Raw genomic sequence first — 20,999 nt, 5'->3', positions numbered from 1 at the left:
AGCTCTGATGACAGAACTTTAGGTAAACAGGAGAAGGAAATCCACTAGTAACCAACTCCAACGCACAACACTGTATGGAATAGACATAGGGTCTTTGTCTCCAGATGACAAAGTTCTAATCTGGAGACTGGATAGAACCAACTGGCAAAAATGAACTCATGTGTGATCACAGTATCCATAATGACAACATCACACAGAAGCAGAACAAAAGTACAATGGAATTACTCACTATAGGCCATGTTTCACTTACTTTTTAAAGTCACCTTTTTGAGCAGTACTTTAACATTATCAAGTACCCCTACCAATCTGTGAGGTAGACATTACCTGGATCCCCACTTCACTTTAAAACAAAAAGAAACTAGTTTGGAACAATTTAGAATTTAACTAGCATATATGCACTATCAGGCCAGGTACTGTCTACTCCCTGTCATGGGATTCACATTTCACACTGCAGAGATTACAAAATTGAGATTCAGGGATGCTGATGAGCATTTTGCTAGTTCAGCCATCAGACTTGAGGCCATTCCCCAGGCTTAAAAACTCTTTCCAAACATTAAGTTTCACTTGGTTTATGCAAATTAATAGTTTGTGCCCCTAATAAAAATCTGGACAATTTGTCTTCCTGGGTACTCTGGTTACAATCCAACTCTTGTATTCACATACATTAACAGGGACCTAACAGAGCTTCAGAAATGTTGGTTACAGTAGATGCTGCAAAGCTGACAGAACTCATAAACTCACATAGAAAGCACTTCGTACAGAAGGTGAGGTATAAATGAGACAGTCATTTATAAAATGAAAATAATGGAAGAAAGACAAAAGACTGATACGAGGATTATTTCAATTTAAAGTTCAAAGGAAGAAATAATCTCAAGTTTGAAGCAGTCGTGATATTTGGAGATACAATGGAGATGTATCAGGTGAAAGATGCTAGAATTAGCTAAACACAACTAGTCACATCTTAAATATTTTAAAGTGTATCAATACATATTAGTCCACCAATGTTTTCAGGTAGGATGAAAAATTTTTGAGCATCATCAGGAAGTCTTACATAAATCACATCTGTAAAACATTTATTATCATCACTGATGATCAGTAAGTCAGAGACTTGCACAGATGTTAGAATGCAAGTGGCCAGGAGTCTCATGATATGTCCTTCCTGGCATGTTAAACCCAATTTTGAAGGAAATTTTCAGGTTTCCACATAGTTTTTACTGAAACAATCACTTCTGTGTATTTTATTGGTCATAGTTAACTAATACAACTTACAAGCAGAACTGAGTTATTTGTTCAGGAATAAATACATTGGCTTCTGGGTAAGTGTATGACTCAAATATTGGCAGCAGAAGCAGGCAATAGCAGAGAGCCCAGCAACAATTGACAATGGTGAGCCTACTGGAGAGCAGAATGCAGGCCATCACTTGAGTTTTCGTGGTAGCAGCACATTTATGTATGGTCCTGGGTCAATGAATAGAGAGGCAGCAATGCAGGACCCATCACAATGTAAATTTCAACTTAATAGAACTTCAGAAGTGAAAACAAGAAAGAGCCCATCAATTTATATTTACATAAGTTTTAGGATATTCTAGTCAGGTTTCAAAGTCCATCTGCTAAGACTATATTTTTTTCTTTAAGGAAACAGAAGACCGCTGTGCTAACATTTTCTTTTCCAAAATGATAAATTCTTCTCCCCCTGCCCCGCCCTCAGCAGGCTCAACCTCCCACAGTGAAAAATTTTATTTGGACATAATTTTTGCTTTATAGATGCAATTATGATTCCTTCAAAACTGCTCTTGGAAATGCTACTGTCTATCCCATGAGTGTAATTAAATACGTATTCAAGAACAGAAGGGCCAACACAGGCACAATCCACTAAGTGGCTAAGGTTTTAGGGGAATTAACTAGATGCTCCATATCTTATTTTTTTCAAGGCTGTGTGTTATTGCTCAGTATAACTCTTTCACAGTTGTCCCTTGTGATTAGGGACTTAAATCTTTTATATTTTTCTTTCATTATTCTGTCTATCTACACACTAAACACTTAGTCACACAGTTGTAAGTAGTAAGACATAATGGGTTAATAAATATTTACCAACCGAATTAAGATTAATTTAATGTCTTGACCATCATGCAAGCTGTACAAACAAAAAGGGTGGAAGCCCATTTTACATAGTATACAGCAGTATTTTACCATTTCTAATAATTTTTAGGGTACTTGTAAACATTAATGGGAATATAATCATATTTCATCATCACAAAGACAGCAAAAACAAGGTGGTCGTTTAGTTTTCATGTTATCATGCCTCTGCACAGTCCCCATAGGAAATGGGGAGGCAGAAATTTCTTTCACTTCAACATCCTGTTATTGAAATTTCTCTGAAAACTATGTTTGCCTTTTTAAAATGTAGAAACAAATGTTTTGGTTATTTAGACCCTGACATCCCTCTGCTGTCTTCATAAACTATTAATTTGTGGTCCCTGCCTCCCCAGTGTTATTTTTGTGGTTTAATACTTATTGTTGTACAATCGGTGAAAAGAAAATCTCTGGACTTGCTGTGGGGGTCTCCACACTCCCTGGCTAGCTATGTGCGTATTCCAACTCAAGGGCAAGGGTGAGGGCTGCAAAGACAGGTAAGTGCCGTCTGAGTTAGAGCCTGTGTTGACTTTGGCATATCTCAGGATTTTGTTCTATGAACTTATTTGTGCAACAGCGGCTTGCAGCCTGTACTGTGCACTTCTGAAAGGACCAGGACTTGTCTATTTGTACAGTGAGGTCTCCCCTTTCCTGGACCTTGTATATTCCACTACCACAAAGGTGGTGAACCAAAAACCACACCTCCAGATCACTCACATATATATTCATAGTGAAAACTCAACTACAAATACATCAATTAAGAAGAATCATGATCCTCCTGAAATTTCAGATTAGTAAGAGACAATGTTTGCCTTCAAATTATTTCAATCAGAAAAAAAAACATTAATAGAAGCATGACTATAATAAAAGTATAGTCCTGTACCTCGTAACACTGCAGCCAACAACACATTGCATATCTGACAGAACATATCACATAGCCTAGATCTGTAATAGGCGAAACTATCTGGATTTATGCAAGTACACTCATGATGTCCACAGATGATAAAACTGCTTAGCAACATATCTGTCAGAATTATCCAACTGTTAAGTGATGCATGATTGTATGCATGAAATGTTTATGGAAAAGCCCGCAAGAAGGATGAATTAATAGTGGGTGGGGAAGACTATTTAGGAAAGCTTCAAAGAAGAGTTGAAAATTAAATGAGTCATAAAGGACCATGCGTACTTGACTGAACAGAAAACAGCACGGATAGCCAAGGAACCAGGGATTGCTAACATTGTAGAATGAATGAAGAGAAAGCAAACAAAGAGGAGAATGGAAAGATCAGACTAAAGACTCAAGAGTAACTTTTCAAAATTGAAAGCAAATAAAATCACTGAAGGATTCTAGGAAACCAAACTCATTATTCTGAAAACTAGTGAAGAGAAAGAATCAAGCATTATGCTTTCCTTTTCTTTGGAATACCTTACTACCAGTTAAAAAGGGGTAGAAGAGGTAGATTTTTCTCTCTTCAGATGAATGCTGTTTATTGCTTTAAAAAAAAGCACCAATTCACAACCTCCAATGAATTAAGGTATTTAGGCATTGAGTATCAATGGTTGGAAACATTACACACTGGAAAAGAGAAAATCCATCTTGGTGTTGGTCCATGTCCCAACTGCTCCACTTCTGATCTAGCTGCCTGCTTGTGGCCTAGGCAAGCATCAAAGGATGGCCCAGGTGACACTCAAACAGCAGACCTGGATGGAGTTCCTGGCTTCTGGACGAGACCTGGTTGTTGTAGCTATTTCAGTACACAGAACGTCTCTGTGTTTCTCACTGCTCACCCCTGTCACTTTGTCTTTCAAGAAAGTAATTCTTAAAAAGAAAAACTGTATCAGGAAAGGAGACATGAGGCTACATGTGCAGTAATATTAACCATCAACTGAAGTTGAGTGATGATACATAGGAGGAAAGAAGATCATTAAACTATTTCATGTATATTAGAAATTCCCCATAATAAAAGAGTGCCAAAAGAAAAAACATCATTAAAGAAAATTTGGTACTTAACTCTTACGGAAGCTGACTAGTAGAAACAAAGAAATGCTTTATAAAATTGGCAATTTTAAAGACACTATTTTGAAAATGATTCATAACATCATCATTTAATTTATATCTTTTTGCATATTTCCTTACAGAATTTGCTGGAGGATTTTAAAAGGACTTAGGAAAAGAAAGACAGCAAGAAAAATTCAAAGTCTTCAACCTCAGCTGAGCCAAGTAATGAGAAACCACTTCAAAAGCCAAGTAGAAGCAGGAAGAAGAGAAAAGGGAGAGATTTAGACACTTTTGGAAGAAGTCTGACAAGGCATCAGAACCAATTAAAATAATGAGAGAAAAAATTTGCATGGCAGCAATAATTGCCTAAAATTATGTATATCTTTTCACTAGAAGGTAAGCTCTGAACCTTTGTCATTCTTTTATCTCCAGTGTCAACAACACATAACAGGCTCTCCTTAAGTATTTGTTTATATATATCTATATCTATATATAGATATAGATATATATATCTCCAATAGTAACAGATATTTCTAACTGGGTTAAAAAAATAGATGGAATTCATACTAGCATAATTCAGAAACACATGCAGGTGTTTTGGAATAATGATTGAAGCTAAGTCAGGCAGTAGTTATAGCTACTAATAAGTGACATATGAAAAATTCACCTTATACCGGAATTTAATTTTCTTTCATTGACTGAAAAGTCCAGCATCATAAATACATTCAGTATGGGAGCCCTACAATGCCTAATCAGGAATTCAGTTTCTTCCGATCTTCTTGTCTCCTCCATTTTAGCATATGTTTCACACAGTATGGCAGCTACAATAACAGCCCTCACAGCCAGATTCCAGGTAATAAGGAGTAGCAGACAAAATGGAACATACTAGGTTGTTCAGCTCCTTATTAATAAGCTTTCTTGCAATTTCCATCTGACAAGTTCCATTTCAGCAGCTAGGCTTAAGCACATCTATCTGCAAGGAAGGCACAGGAAAAATTTGTGGCAGGCGTTTAGTACACCAACAAAACTGAAATTCTATTCAATAAGCAGCAAGGGATGGTAAATATTAAACAGACAATTAGCAGCATCGGCAACAAACCCTTAAGATTGGACTATGTTGTACCTCAGGTAGCTAGTGTACTGGTAGCTGCTGGTCATAGTAAACAGCTGAAGGCTTCTCAGGAAAGGCAAGGGACTGAAAAAGAAGGTAATTAAGCTGTGACAATAACGGATGGTTATCCAGCCAACATGATATAACAGAAAAATATAAGAGACTAGGAATGTCTAACTTCAGTGTTCTAGAGCAAGATCAGCAGGAAATGACTTGGAGAGAGTGGTCAGAGATCAGAGTAGATGAAACAGAGCCAAAGAATACAGCAGAGAAGCAAGTTAAAGATACCAAAAAGGTCAAATTCAAAGCTTGAAAGGACAGCGTGTACATTCAAAGCCTGATGGCACTGGTGACCTTTTCAAGAGGTAGTTTTAAGATTGATTTCAAGAGTGAAAAAGCCAGGCCACACAATTTAGGATGTTAAAGATTTGCAGAATTTTTTTTGTTTTTGTTTTCCTTTCTTGAAAACTCTGGGGAGCAGGGAGGGAGGTAGGCACAATGGCTCAATAGGCTAATCGCCCCCTGCAAGTGCCAGCGCCCCATATACCAGTTTGTGTCCCGACTGTCCCACTTTCACCAGCAGCTTCATGCTCATGGCCTGGGAAAGCAGCTGAGGATGGCCCAAGGCCTTGCAACCCTGTACCCACATGGGAGATCCAGAAGAATACCCTGGCTCCTGATCAGCTCAGCTCTGGCCATTGCAGCCTTTTGGAAAGTAACCAGATAGAAGATCTTTCTCTGTCTATTCTCTCTGTAAATCTACCTTTCTTTTTTCTTTTAAGATTTACTTTTTGTTGGAAAGTCAAATTTACACAGAGAAGGAGAGACATACAGAAAAATCTTCCATCTGCTGGTTTACTCCCCAAGTGACCACAACAGCTCGAGCTGAGTCGATCCAAACCAGGAGCTAGGAGTTTCCATCAGGTCTCCCACGTGGATGCAGGGTCTCAAGGGTTTGGGCCGTCCTTTGTTGCCTTCCTAGGTTACAAGCCGGAAGCTGGATGGGAGGTGGAACAGCCAAGACACGAACCAGCGCCCATATGGGATCCCAGTGCATTCAAGGCAAGGATTTATATTTAACCATTAGGGTATTGTACCACGCCCAAATCTAGGTTTCCAATAAAAATAAATAAAACTTAAAAACAAATAAAAACCCCTCTGTAGTTCAGGGCTGGCATTGTGGCATAGTAAGTGAAGCTGTCATTTGAGATGCCAACATCCTATACAGGTATCAGTTCACAACTTCTCTGCTCCACTTCAGACCTAGTATCTACACAAAAGATCTGGGAAAGTAGCGGAGGATTGTCCCAGTGTTTGGGCTCCTGCCATCCACTCAGATAATACTCCTGGCTCCTGGCTGTAGTCATCTAGGGAGCAAAGCAGGAAATAGAAGATCACTCTCTCTCCCTCTCTCTATCTCTAAGCTTCAAAACAAACAAATAAATCTTTTGAAAAAATAAGAAAACCTCCAGATCCAGCTCCCTGCTAATGGCCTGGGAAAACAATGGAAGATGGCCCAAAGTGGCTGGTTCCCTGCCACCCACCCGGGAAACCCAGGTGAAACTCCTGATTCTCGACTTCAGCTTAGTCCTGGACCAGTCACAGCCAAATCAGTGAATGAATCAGAAAACAGAAGATTCTCTGTAACTCCACCTTGCAAATAAATAATCTTAAAACAACAATAACAAAAATCTGTGCTTGTGTCAATTGTAAATTAAATGCTATACAAGAAAGCTGCATGCAGTTTCTAAATTTGATTTAAGCCTTCAAGCATGATATGTATTATGCCTTATACAGCTTTCTAAAGAGTCCATAGAACTATTAAATAAACTGGCCCACTGAAGTTAAGATGGGTAGCACACAACACACTTCCTTCCTTCTCCAGTCCTTTGAGGAGTAAACTATTAACTCGTTCGTTTTATTGCACAAAACAAAGGGGGGGGCTATGCAGGACAAATCTTAAAAAGTGAGAAGGGACTACTGTAATGTCCTGGAAGTTGCAGCTTTGCGAGCATGTTAGCCTGCCAGACCCTCACCTAAGATTATCAAATAACCTACCGCTTAAAAATATCTCCTATCACAAGATCAGCAACAAGCTTGGGGTTCACATTTAATTGAAACTATGCTGGAAAAACACAGAGAAGAGAAAGAAGGCCAAAAACAGTGAGCACTTTATACTAAAAACTCAGCAGGTTGTTGCACAGGAATTTGTTAAGATTCTAAATACAATAAAATAGGACACTTGTTCAAAACGACTGTGTTTTGGTTCTCTATACAATCCAGTATTAGGCAAATTCGGAAATGACATTTTAGAAATATGTGCAGGAATTAAAAAAAAGTACACTGTAGCTATGGATTATAAATCACTAAGTTATGTCTTCCTTTCCATCTTTACAAAACAACCTAACAACTTCAGGTCTTCACAGAAAATACAACTCAGGAAATTATCAAAAAAATGACAAATCTGTTATACAATCTGTACTTTTACTTGAATCCATACCTAAATAGTAGCCTGAATTTTTAACCTATAAACTCATGAGATGTGCATTATCATGAAACTCCACATTTCGCAGCTCAGCATTAGTAAACTGAACCTGTCTAATCTTTTTGGTTCCAAGTATACCTTCTTAGACTGCACTTCCTGGAATGCCCCTCCTGACAACAATGATAAGGTTAATTTATTAGCCAGGTATGATTGTACTCCAGGACAAGGGAGCTCTATCTTCCCTCTTTGGATCTTTCATGAATACAACCTCAGATCATGCAATCCAACAGATATGATTGTTCACAGTAAAACTGGCTAGTCTAAAAAGATAGTCATCGGTGAACCACTTTTCTTAAGTGGACTCTAGGGTATCATAGGTTTTTAACATTTTCTGCTATTCTTCCTCTCAGAAAATGATATTGAAGTGTATGAAGGATTTATCTACCAGTGTTTTAGAAATCATGCCCGAGTTTCTTTGCATCCATTACTCATAAATCTAGTATCTAACTATTACAGCCATATCTTATTTTTCATTCTTCCCTTCTTGCTAGACTGTGCACCACAACAGTAGGGTCAAGAAAAGCCAGATGGTGGGAAAGTTAACACTACTACTTTTGATTTTTTTTTTCCCACCAAAAGGCTTAGTCTAGCACATGCCTAGAAAGGATAATTAAGGCTCTTTTCCAATAGACCAGGTTGTAAAATTAATCAAAGTATTTTTATAAGCCTCTCTTCTTCATTTTCAACAACCCAATATTCATTTACCATCAGATTTTTTCCAAATTATTTCCTACTCTTATATATGCCTTCTCTTAACCCCACATTTTCATTTCCACTAATTTATGTCCTCTTTCCTTCAAAGTCCAGTTTAAATTCTAATTTTGTACTATCTGAACCAACTCACATACAGCTCAGATTCAGCCAGTAATTACCATGTAACTATTGCTAAATGGTAATATCACTAAAATAATCAATATTATAACTAATCAAAGATGTTGAAAAAAACTCAAAATAATGGATACCTTACTATACTCTTTAAAAAAACAGAATAGCCATATAAAACCCAATAATCTAAGGGTAAACAATAATAATGACAATAATTTTCATAAAGCTACCCATGTAAGCACTGCTGTCCTAAACAAGGAGCTCTCTAGGAATTTATTTATTCAGTTAGTTAAGTCACATCTGAGGGCCCCATGCCTATATTTCTTTCCTATGACGGAGGAAAACAAGTAAATTTCTTTTTCAGTGTCAGAAATTTTGGATATTTTCCCTTCTCTTCTCCCCTTTCCCCATTTTCTATGTCTTCAGAATTCAAAGGAAAAAGTACTGTGTCCAAACACTTCAGTAAATGCTTTTCCATTTTCTCTTGCCTAATAGAAGGATCTTTGACTTTATCTGGGAACGTCTCACTGTGCAGTCACCTTTAGTGACCTACAGAAGTCTCTTAGGGATAATTTTTCTTTGTGGGCCTTGACACTGCCTTGAAAGTTTACAGTCATAAATTGTTACCCACTGAGAACAATTTCTGAAACTTACTTCAATAATTACATACACGAAAAGAAAACCACCCTCCACCTATACCACTGCATTATCTTGGCTCCTCCAAGAAAGTACAGCTTACAGTTTTTAAAAACATAGATTATCAAATGAATTTACAAAATGGAACCAGATGATTTAAAGAAAGAAAGAAAAAGGAATCACCAAGCTAGAGGACACCATTTGTCATTTGGTGGCACCTTCTGGGAAAGCTTGATATTGCAGCTCAGCTCTGTTGAACATGAATTCCCACGCACAAGTGAGAGAGAAGCATGCAAGCAGCAGGGAAACAGTCTTGATGACAGAATCATGTGCAGTGTAGAACCACAGGTCTAGTTACTTTTAAATGAGTGTGTATGGGAGCTTCCTAGCTCATCCTTCCATTCTTACAACACATACCAAATCCACCTCGGAGGACAACCTCTCACCTCCTGAAGGCAGTGGCCAAAGCCTAAACCAACAGGTCCAAAAGCATGATTCAGTGACTAAAGGATTTAAGCTATCTAGGATATCCAACTTTGTCAGGTACATTTCTGCAAGTTTCATATGAATGAATGGAAAAATTTAAATTTATGTCTCCTCAACTTCTTAAATTTGCTTCCTACCACATTGTGTTCAAATGCTTGTACCATCACTTTTTGGCATGGCAATTCTGAGCAAGTTCCTTGACTGTTGAGCCTCAGGTTCCTCATACAGAGATGAAACTAATAACAATACCTAGTTCATAGAGTTATTTTGAGGATAAAATGAATTACACACCATCAAGTGCTTAGGAAGTTGAATGGTTCATGGTAAGTAATCATGAGTAGTCTAGTCATAGCTCTAAGGCATTGATTGCTCTGGTTTCTCCTAGATCATGTTGACTCACATCTTTGGATCTTTGGCTTTCTGTCTAGAGGTGACAGATGAGACAATTACATAAACAATAAGTGCAAAAGAATAATGTATCAATTAGGTAATGCAGTACTCTCAAAGAAGGTTCATAGGGTTTATCAGAAGAGAGATATGGCTCAAGCCACATAAGTGAAAATGCTGTGCCAGCCATTGTTGACAATAACGAACTACAATGATAGAGTCCCTGTCCACAAGCCTCTATTATCCAAGGGCATCTAGTTAAATATTTAATTTAAAAAGATACCACACTTTGCTTAGTATGCACAGAAACAGGGAGAAAAACAGAACACTAACACATAATTATAAAAATCTCCCTCTTAAACTTTTCAAATCCTTATGTGTAGGAAGCCAGGAATATATATGAATAAAGGAACAGCTGGCTGACTCAACATTTATCCTCCTCAATCTGATCACACCCAACACAGGAACCAGCACCAAAAAAAATTTTTTTTTTCATTAGAACACAGGGACAGGTGAGAGAGCTCCACACAACCAGCAAAGCTAACTTTCTTCCAATTGTGTTAACTGATGTCCGACACTGTGCTGGATCTCTCAAAGGAAGACTCACAACCCTTCAGGTATTTTTACCTCCAGTTATAAAACAGGGAAAACAGGAGCTCAGAATGAGAGCCCCCCTGGGGAGCCAGGGCAGCCCTTTAATGAATGGCCTCTCCAGCTGCTTGCTCCCCATACTTACACACTTCACAGCCCTTGCATGTGCTGGAATTACAAGCCATTAAAAAGCCACTTTGAAAACACAATAAAGACCTTCTTCTCTGACTACCACAACCTCCCATCACAGAAAAACCTATGGGCAATGCTTCAACAGCAGGACATTTACTGCCAGCTCCAGACAGTTTCAGCAGGGCAATGAACAGGGTGGGGCTGGAGGAAATGAGGCACAACAAAGGAGGGGAAGTTTCTTTTCCCTCTCCTTGCTTTTTTTCTTGTCCAAAACAATTTCTGCTGAGGGTTTAAAGTTATCCCATATCTGAACTGCCATCCACTCCTGAGAAAAATGCTATCATCTGATGAGATTCCTTTTATCCAAGAAAACACGTTAAGGCTAAACTATCAAAAGATACGACTGGAATCTCAGCTCTTACACTACAGGTTAAAGTGCTGAACATTTGGCCAAGTATAATTTACCTATTTTCAAGGGGAGATAATTAGAACTTTTAACATCTGTACTTGTAAATTATGATTAAATCTCCACAAAGCAAGGCCAAAAATGTGAAAGCAATGATAAGGAAATTACTATCATATTTGAATCTGATCATAAACTGGCAAATTAGATTTTATTTACGGATCTTTACCTCCAGCTCTACCACAAATGCAACATCTTTGTATTACAAAAAAGACCAACTTCATAGAGCCTCCTTTAGAAGCAGAGTTATATGAAAAATAAAACCTGCAGAATTACAGAAGGGGTAAAAGACACTTAGTTGTTGTTTATTATTATTATTATTATTATTAAAGTTTACACAAGTTAACATAAACCACAATTATAAGCTTTTGGCTGATACTCATGCATTCACATGCTCACTTTTTCCTGCTGCCAATTAGGGTCAATTAGTAACAGAAACAGTCTTTTAGGTACTTGACAGTAAATATAGTGGACTACTTCACCACCTCCAGCGATGAATTCCCGAGGCCAAAACTGTTTTTCTCTAGTCAGAATTAACTAGGTTCTTGAATGCAAATTATTCTTAACAAAAACATTCCCTTACATAATTCTTTTTCTACTGGCAAAATGCTCACTCCCTATTCCATTTTCCTTTCCTCCCACCTCCACGGAAAAATTATTGACGGGATTATATCTTGCAGTATTAAAATTTTCAAATATAATAACATGTACATCATATATATGTATGTATACATATATGTGTGTATACATGTATATTTTCAAATATAATAATATGTAATTACTCTTTGGCTTTATTAACACAAAAATAAATCATCTGGGGGTGGGTCCTGTGGGGAGGCAGGTGCAGCTGCTTCAGAGGATGCCCACATGCCAAGTCTTTGTGCCTGGTTCAGGTCCCAGCTACTCTGCTTCCAATCCAGCTTCCTGCTAATATGCCTGAGAGGCCCACCTATTAGGCTTGGAGTTCTTGGCTCCTGCCTTTGGCCAGGCTAGTCCTGGCATTTGCAGACGGTTGGAGGAGTGAACTGGTAGTTGAAAAATGGATCAATTCTCTTTCCCCCTGAACTCCATCTTTCAAACAAATACATAAATTGTTTTTTAAATTATTAACTCATTTATTAGGATGCTGTAACTATAACAGCAATTTTATAAACTACCATATACCCACCCAGTGCAGCACTAGATGTGTTCTTTTATCTCAGTTTATTAGAAAGCTAAAAGGTTCTGGCAAAGTTTGCTTAACTTTTGGTTAAAGTTAGATTCTCTGTCCTGCATTTTCTCAAAGATCATGAAATGTGTGTATGAATAGCAAAGCCAGACGCCTCCTTAAGACATAATTCACAGCCAAGGTTGGCCTTGCGGTAAAGAGTGTAAAACTGTCACCTGCAATGCCGCATCCCATATGGGTGCACCTTTGAGCCCTGGCTGCTCCATTTCAAGTTAAGTTCCCTGATGGTACACCTGAGAAAGCAGTGGAGGATGGCCCAAGTGTCTGGGCTGCTGCCCCCATGTGGGAGATTCAGATGAAGCTCCTGGATTGAGCCTAGCCTGGCCCCAGTTATTATGATTTGGGAGGTGAACTAGAGAATGCCAAGAACTCCTCTCTCTCTCAATTTCAAACAAAAATTATATAAAAAAATCAGACCAAAGTGACATACTCCAATTACATTTCCTTCCCCTTATTTCCTGAAGAAAGACGTGAGTTTTATAATATCTTTAATATAAACATATCATTTTCAAAGTTACAAGTTATGAAATTTCCCAATAGTTACTAACATCTTTTGATAAATATGTTAACTACTTTTTCTGGACTAACTACTAAAATTTCACAATAATCCTACAAAGAAAATACTATTATGATATCTGTTTTACAAAAGCGGAAGTTAGGAAACAGAAGATTAAGTCATTTGCCCAAGATCACTGGTGATGCTGGGCTCTGAAACGTAGGCTCTCCATACATAAAATGCACAAAAATCTAACCCCCCTCAAAAATCTAAGCTTCCTAATCCATCTTAATAGTACTTTTAATTTATATTAAACCTGCAATTAACTTGATTGTGAAAAAGTACCTTTAAAAAATTCTTCCTTCTAAATATAATGGGTATCTTCTTTACAGACCACTTAGGCATATCATTATCTTACCAAGCCTTCCCAATTCTTCAAACTCTTTTGATTTCCTTCTGTTTCCAAAATCCACAATATCTGCCTACTATGCTTAAAATTAGTCACCAGTCTTCTCCCACAAATGAACGTAAATTTGGCTCATTTTCAAGTAAGGAAGTTGGAACGGGCTTCAGAAAGATCTGACCAACTGACCATACCTACTGAGAGGCTCACAGGCTCCCAACTGGCATGAGGAGGGCAGTGTCACCGGAAGTTGGGCCTGCTCCAAGCCACCAAATCAGTCACTGACCGAAAGGGGCTCCAGGGTACTTAGTACTCTTCCTGCAACTGCCTTCCAGTCCTTCTGTCTATCCCAAGAGAGATGCCAGGTAGGAGACAGTTCAGAAAATGGCCAAGGCTACCTTTAGTAGAGACAGAGTTTCAAGTGTTTTTTATCTTTCTCTGCTAGTGGAAAGTTTTTTTTTAATGACTTACAAGATCACTTTTGTCACTTCTCTTCTATTAAACCACCTACATTTAAAGAACAGAAGCAACAGCAGTAGCAATGAAAGAATTACCATTATCAGAAGACTAATATACACATTAAATTTATTTGGTTTTGTGCCCAAATAAAACCTTGAAGTCTTTACAGGTTATGTGCTAATGTAGAACACATTTTTAAAAAATCACATTGCGATCATTGGATTTGCAGCTGCAACATGTCATGTGTCATTTTGAAAATTTACTATCTACTACAAAGAAATACGATTTTAACTCTTTGTTCCAGAAGACATTTCAAGGTACTGGATAAATACTGCAAGTTGAAATTTTTTTCTAAAAAGAAAGTCATACATTACAAATCATACATTATGTATCAGTAAAAGGGAGGAAGCAAGAAACAAACAAAAAAGAATGAATAGAATTACCTAAAGAGGAAGACCATCTGTGTTAGTCTCACAAAGAAACAGCACGTAGAATGTGTTTTGTGACTGTACTGGTCTCTTTATAAACCAACGTTGTAAAAAGGCATCTTTCAAAATTCTAGCCTTTAGAAGAAAGATACATGCTGCCCCCCATAAAACTTTTGCACACCATTACTAATTCATGCTATCACACTCTGTTCTGATTTTTAAACATTGCTCATGACATGCTACATTGATTTTACTGCACATCAGTGAATCACAACCTACATTTTGAAAACTTCTGTTTCAGAAGAATCACAACATGTCAAAATAGAGTAAAACAAACTTGCTAAACTTGGTAATTTTGATAGACTATTCACATCCCAAGAGCACTTTCAGGGTGATCCAGAAAAAAAAAAGTCAAATGCATATGCAAAAAAGTTCCAAATGATTTCTGCATTAAAAATAACTTTCAAATTAAGCACAGAGATAAACAAAGAAGGGAAAAAAAGAGTACATGAACTATTGGACTAAACCTATTCAACTCCCGTCTCCATTTCACAAGGTCATGATGTAATAATGCTTGTACCAAATACTGGAACAAATTATTCAACCTCAAGACTTTATATACTATTCTGCACATAAGCTGACTTTCTGTTCAATTGCTTGCTTACACAGAGGAGGGATGAAGGAGGTGGTCCTCGGACATGGACCAATATGGTCACCATGTCCCATTTCCTGACCCTGCATGACTTTAACTCAGAACAGTGCAAAGCAAAGAGAGAGTTACTAAGACCTCCTTTCCTCTGCCAGTGTTTCAGCTGGAGTCAAATTGCTGGCAATTTTTATCCAGTTTCTCTGATCACTATCTAGAAATATTGACAAGGCAAAAATGACTGCGACTGTCACTATTCCATAACTGAAGAAGGCCAAAAGCAGGGGAAAACGAAGAGTAGACAGGTGATAACTTCATTGTAAATAACTCTTATCCTTTAAAATTGAACTGAACAACTTCTCACAGTCCTGTCATTCCTCACAAGATTCCTCACACTGACAATTGGTTAAAACAGATAACTACAAAAATCCTTTCCAGTTGTGTAAATCAATAATTATAACTTTTACTCCCAACATCAGATATCATCCTTTGGGTACCAGAGGGTCAGGTGTTCTTTCTGGCATCAACACACAAAGTCCTATGCATTAGCAAAAACGAAGTGAGGACCAAACATTTTACCCTTGCAAATTGGCAGCTGCACAATGAAACAAAAACATTAATTTCATTTGCAAAATTCTGTTACTTGGTTTTACAAGTATATTCAAATGCAAAACATATGAAATAACCCATTTTATGTATGTGTACATTGTTATGCCAATTTGCCTCAATAAATCTGTTAAATATTATCACCAGTTCCAGCTATACAAGCAAATGACTTCGTTCCAATGATTAAAAGGTCAACATCATAGCTGTTCTCTATAATTTCTAGGTTTCTCTTTTAAATTTATTTTCTCCTTGTATTCAATTTATATTGTGCTTTCTGCATTTGCATAAATCATCATGGATAAGCACAGTAATGAAGTTTGAATGAGCACCAAGGTTCACTGCTTCTATTCAAGTGACTTATGATCACACAATGGCCATAGATTATGCTATAGATAGACATTAAGTAGCTTCGCTTTTTACACCTTAGTTTACAGCAACAACAGCAAAAACAAACAAAACAAAACAAAACAAAAACCTGCTCTTGATCGCTTAATAATCTTTATTTTCTCCTTCCTAGTAGTTAAAGAGATTCGTTCCTAGGCCACACACATTGCTATCCTTCCATTCCAAAGCTCAGAATTCATTTTCCTCTCTCATTCTTTACTGTAGACCTGAAAACTAGGGGAGGTGAGAAAAGCCAACAGAACTACTCACATCAGATTTAGAGGACATATTCTCCTCCACGTCTGAATCATTGGGATCCACAATGTCATCAAATGGTGGTAAAGTTGATTTTTTCTTCTCTGATGTCTCACTTTCAATTTTGACCTTTCCCATCTTGACATGAGATTTATCTTTTATCTGTTTTTTTTCAGCAGAACAAGTGAGTATCAGCGGTGGTGCACTAGAAAAACTTTTAAATAGAGCCTCTGAGCTACTCTTTTTTCTTTTTTTGGCTGAAAGTTCTTCTGAATCTGAAATTGGGGGCCTTTTACTAGGAGCCTTCTTATCTTGCTGTCCACTGGTGATGGTGAGTAAATTACTGTCTGGTTTTGGTTCTTTTGACATGGGTTTAGGTTCCTTGAAGGCCATCTTAGGAACTATTTTCTCTTCTTTCAGTGGTTTATTTTCTTTGGGTTTCTTAGAGGATTCTTTGGAAGATTTGTTGTGATCCCTGGAAGGTTCTTTGAAGGCACTTTTATGTTCTCTGGAGTCTTTAGAGGGTTTTTCCTTGTGCTCCTTCATTAATTTGTGAGGCTTTGAAAAACTGGTACTACTGCTGCTGCTGCTGCTACTGCTACTGCTGCTGCTGCTGCTGCTGCTGCTGCTACTGCTACTGCTGCTGCTGCTGCTGCTGCTACTGCTACTGCTGCTGCTGCTGCTACTGCTGCTGCTGCTGCTGGTATGGATGCTCCTATTAGGATCCTGTAAAAGGGCAGAAGAAAAGGAAACTCTCAAAACTCAACAGCAACAAGGAGTCCAAAGCAACTTCCTTGAGTCCAACTTACATAAAATGATCATTCAGCTATCTCCATAACAGCAAAAATATTTTACTAGCAACCACAGAAGACAGGTGGGAATAAGGTATGTGAAAAGCATAAGAAGGAAGGGTTACTATGATCAAAGCATTTAATGAGGTAAGGGATTTTCATTATCATGCTAAGTATGGAGTAGCATATTGTAGATCAACAAATGTTAAGACAATGCATGTCCTAGCAGATATGATGATGGATAAAGATGACCCCCACACCTAATAACTATTACCTATCCTTTACAGATAGTGCTTGCATAAGACCTATATATAAATGCCATAACAATAAGACAAACAGGACTATTTAATTCTGTTTGGGTAAAAGGGAGAAAAGCAATTCTGAAACTTACAGAGAAGTGACACCTAAATTAAGTCTTGTCAAATACGCAGTTCATTATGAGAAAGAGAATGAAGAAGTACTTAAAGATCAGGGACCAGAAAAACATTTAAAATAAACAAAGAACAGATTACATTATGGGGAGCAGCATCCAGCTATGCCACAGAACGAGAAGCTTACAGAAAAAAATGTATCGTCCCACAGTGAGTCCACTTTATACTAAATTTTAAGTGATTCTATAATACTAAGAATCACAAGGCCTCCCTACCAAAAAATAATTCTCTATTTGAGATTAAAAAGTTACATTTATGCTGTATGAATTTTATCAGTAACAGAATATGTCTTTTAACCACTAAAGCAGAAAAGGAATCTTAACATAATAAAGACTTTACCTGATCAGCAAATGAAATACAAAGTGTCACTACTATTGTATAATCATAAAAAGGGGGTAAGCATGGCCTATTTAATCTTAACATGCTTTTTTCACATTTCAAAATATAAAAATCTCTATATAACAAATCAATCTCTTTTTGTGGGAGTGAAATCAGAGTCCATCCTCACCATATTTGTGAACCTCTAACAATCAATAAGAAGGGTAGGACACACACACACACACACAGATCCTGCAAAACCCCGCACCAGTACTCAAAAAAGAACTCTTTCTTGCTTACTTTCATCCCATGATGGAACCAAAGACAAATACATGTTCAAATTTTCAACTAGATTTTAACCTTCAGGCTTGTTTATTATTTTTCACCTCCCACTCACAAAGGTCAATTATGTGCAAACCACTGCTATATTCCTTAACTATTTAGCATGATACAGGAAAGAAAACAGGTAAAGGGCTAAGGGGCTGTTATCACTAATATGAACTATCTGCTGATTGCATCTGTAAATACACACACACACACACACACACGCACACACACACACGTATGGATAAGCATCAAAAAGGATTACCTCAAAGCTATTAGTAGGAATATGCACTTCTGGCTCTTAGAAAATGTGGGTCTTATTTACTCAGTAACAACAAAATGACACAGACCAAATTAACCCATTTATTTCTGTTAAGTGAGCATTTGCTTTCAAAATTTTTAAATGGGTAAAGTTACCACAGATGTCCTTTGCTGCATTAAACTAGATCAGTCCTTACAAAATATCTGTTTTAAAACAACAGATTTATTTATTTTTCTTTGAAAGACAAATTTACAGAGAGAAGGAGAGACAGAAAGATCTCTCAGCAACTGGTTCACTCCCCAAATGGCCACAATAACCAGAACTAAGCTGATCCAAAGCTACACTGATCCGAGTTCCACACTGAGTGAAGGGTCCCAAGGCTTTGGGCCATCTCCCCATTGTTTTCCCAGGATATAAGCAGGGAGCTGGATGGGAATTAGAACAGCCGGGACATGAATAGGAGCCCATATGGGATCCCAGTGCTTGTAAAAAAAGGAGTTAGCCAAACTGTGCCATCACATTGAACCTTAAAAAATATCTTACTCTGAGATTTTAAAACAGAATGGTAAATAAACACAGAATTCATACTGCTGAAACTTTATCATTTTATGATTTCTGTTATAAGACATTGCCTAGAATGTTAAGCAATACTATAAATAATTAAAGCATAGTGTACAAACTAAAGAAGAATATTTTGTTGACTCACTGAAATTTGTAATTTGCAAACAGTATTCTAATTATGGCCTAGAATACCCAGGAATTCCAGTTCAATATTCAACCTTTATGAAATAATATACATATTTTGTATAAACAAACTTACTACATGATATAACTTTTAACTTATCTATATATTTCTGGTCTTAAGCTTTAAAAACAGTAACATTCCAGTGCCAGGGAAAACACAGAATTCTGTAGGGGTCCTTCCATGATTTATTTTCAAAATTCTTCTCAAGAGCAAGCTTCAATTTTTCATGTTAAGGTACAAAGTGGTATATGACACAGCTTTGTGCATTACAAAAATTTTTTAAGTTCTTGTCTTAACCATACAGATATATCATTAGGTACAAAATGTTAAAAAAAAAACAGCCTTATGTTATTGTTGGTCTAGATATTTCATTTTGACAATTACTTTTTCACACAGTCAACAAATCTTGGTACAACAAGTGAACTGACCACCCTTTTCCTCTTCCTTTTGTAATTACCATGTGAAACGCTTTTTTTAAGCTAAGAGAAATCAGAGAGTATACATTGCATAGCAAGGTTCTAGACAAAAGAAATTTACAGGATAACAAAAAGAAAACACTTTTCGAAAGGCACCATTTTCTTCAGTTTGTGCCTGTGATAAAATCAAAGTTCAAATGTATGTCACCAGACCCTATATTCATATGTGTAATAAATCCAAAAAAGTGACTGAAATAGACAGTCAGGCATTAAGCTGTCACTGACACAGAATAAAAACTTTCACTGATGCTCAACCCATCCACTGCACACATTTGCAGGGAATCTATTCCATGATCTTTAACATTTCTACTGAACCATTAACCTCAATATTAAGCGCCTCTGAGCAGCAAAGACTAATTACAATGCAGAGTGAAGTTTATACATTGTATAATTCAAATTGTCGTTACCTGAGGCTGATGAGGACAAACTGAGTATCAAACAATCCAACTAGAGTGAACATGTGTGCATAATTCAAATCTCAAACATTCAAGGCAAATGACCAGTAAAATATAAATATCTATACATGTGCAGTAACTTTACAACCTGTGACAATGGGGATAGTATTTTCTTTCATATATTCAGACTCCATGAACTACTTACACGATTTCATTTTCTGGAAGAAAATGGCTCTTGCAACTGTATAATCTCTTCTAATACTACTTGCCGGCAACTCCATTATAGAGGAGGCTAGAAACACAGGCTTGAATCAAGTTTTCTGATTACAAGAGGCTTTCATTTTCTGTCTTATTTCCACATCTTCTCCCCAGTACCACTGTAACTCAAAACTGACTTTAGCAACTACGTCTTCCCCATAATTATCTTCTGTGTCTATTTCAATTTTTGTGCAATATTTTAGACCAGTCACATTTTACTTAACGAAATTAGCATATGACAAGTTAATTCCCCCAGAAGAATTCTGTCAAAGTCAATTAACATTCCTGAAAGAGTTTGCTAATTCAAACTGTATATTAAACGGACACTTAACTGAAAACTACATTATAGTCCAAGAAGATATATGTAAGATTAGACAAACCATAATAGTCAAAGGTAGGCTTCCAAAATAAAAATCTCTTTCATACTATCATCAGATGCATGACAAGTGATTCAGAATGATAAGATACATTTAAAGATACAAATAAAGTATATCAATGCAGGATCCTGGAGAGAGAAAAAAAAAAACCCTTGAATTTGACTTACCTTCTCCCATTCTATCCTAAATCCAATCCCATGTATTTCTGTAGAACCTATTAGTTCTGGGGAGAGCAGACAGTGGGATTTGAAACAAAAAAAAAGGCCTCTAGTTCATGGTCATCCTAAGAGGCAGGGTTGGTATAGGTCCAAGGTGGACCCAGAGGGCTCTGCGTAAAGATTATTGTGCAAGTACAGCCAGCCTTGTTGGCTGCAGCTCCACTCAATCGGAGGGAGATGTCACTTTGGTC

The 20,999-nt window shown here is 37.2% G+C and overlaps 1 protein-coding gene across 3 annotated transcripts in view; it reads right to left on the bottom strand.

Annotated features, from left to right (window-relative positions):
• The window catches only part of MLLT3 (MLLT3 super elongation complex subunit), a 276,518-nt gene that overhangs the window by 50,298 nt on the left and 205,221 nt on the right, over positions 1-20,999 (bottom strand). For all 3 annotated transcript variants that reach the window (XM_004581078.4, XM_004581077.4, XM_058672179.1), the window contains exon 5: positions 16,229-16,939. In XM_004581078.4, coding sequence (XP_004581135.2) covers positions 16,229-16,939 — 711 coding nt within the window. The remainder of the gene's footprint in view (positions 1-16,228; positions 16,940-20,999) is intronic.

Source organism: Ochotona princeps, chromosome 14, assembly GCF_030435755.1.
Source record: "Ochotona princeps isolate mOchPri1 chromosome 14, mOchPri1.hap1, whole genome shotgun sequence".
In the NCBI taxonomy this organism is placed as follows: Eukaryota; Metazoa; Chordata; class Mammalia; order Lagomorpha; family Ochotonidae; genus Ochotona; species Ochotona princeps.
This window is presented reverse-complemented; position numbering and strand designations above follow the sequence as displayed.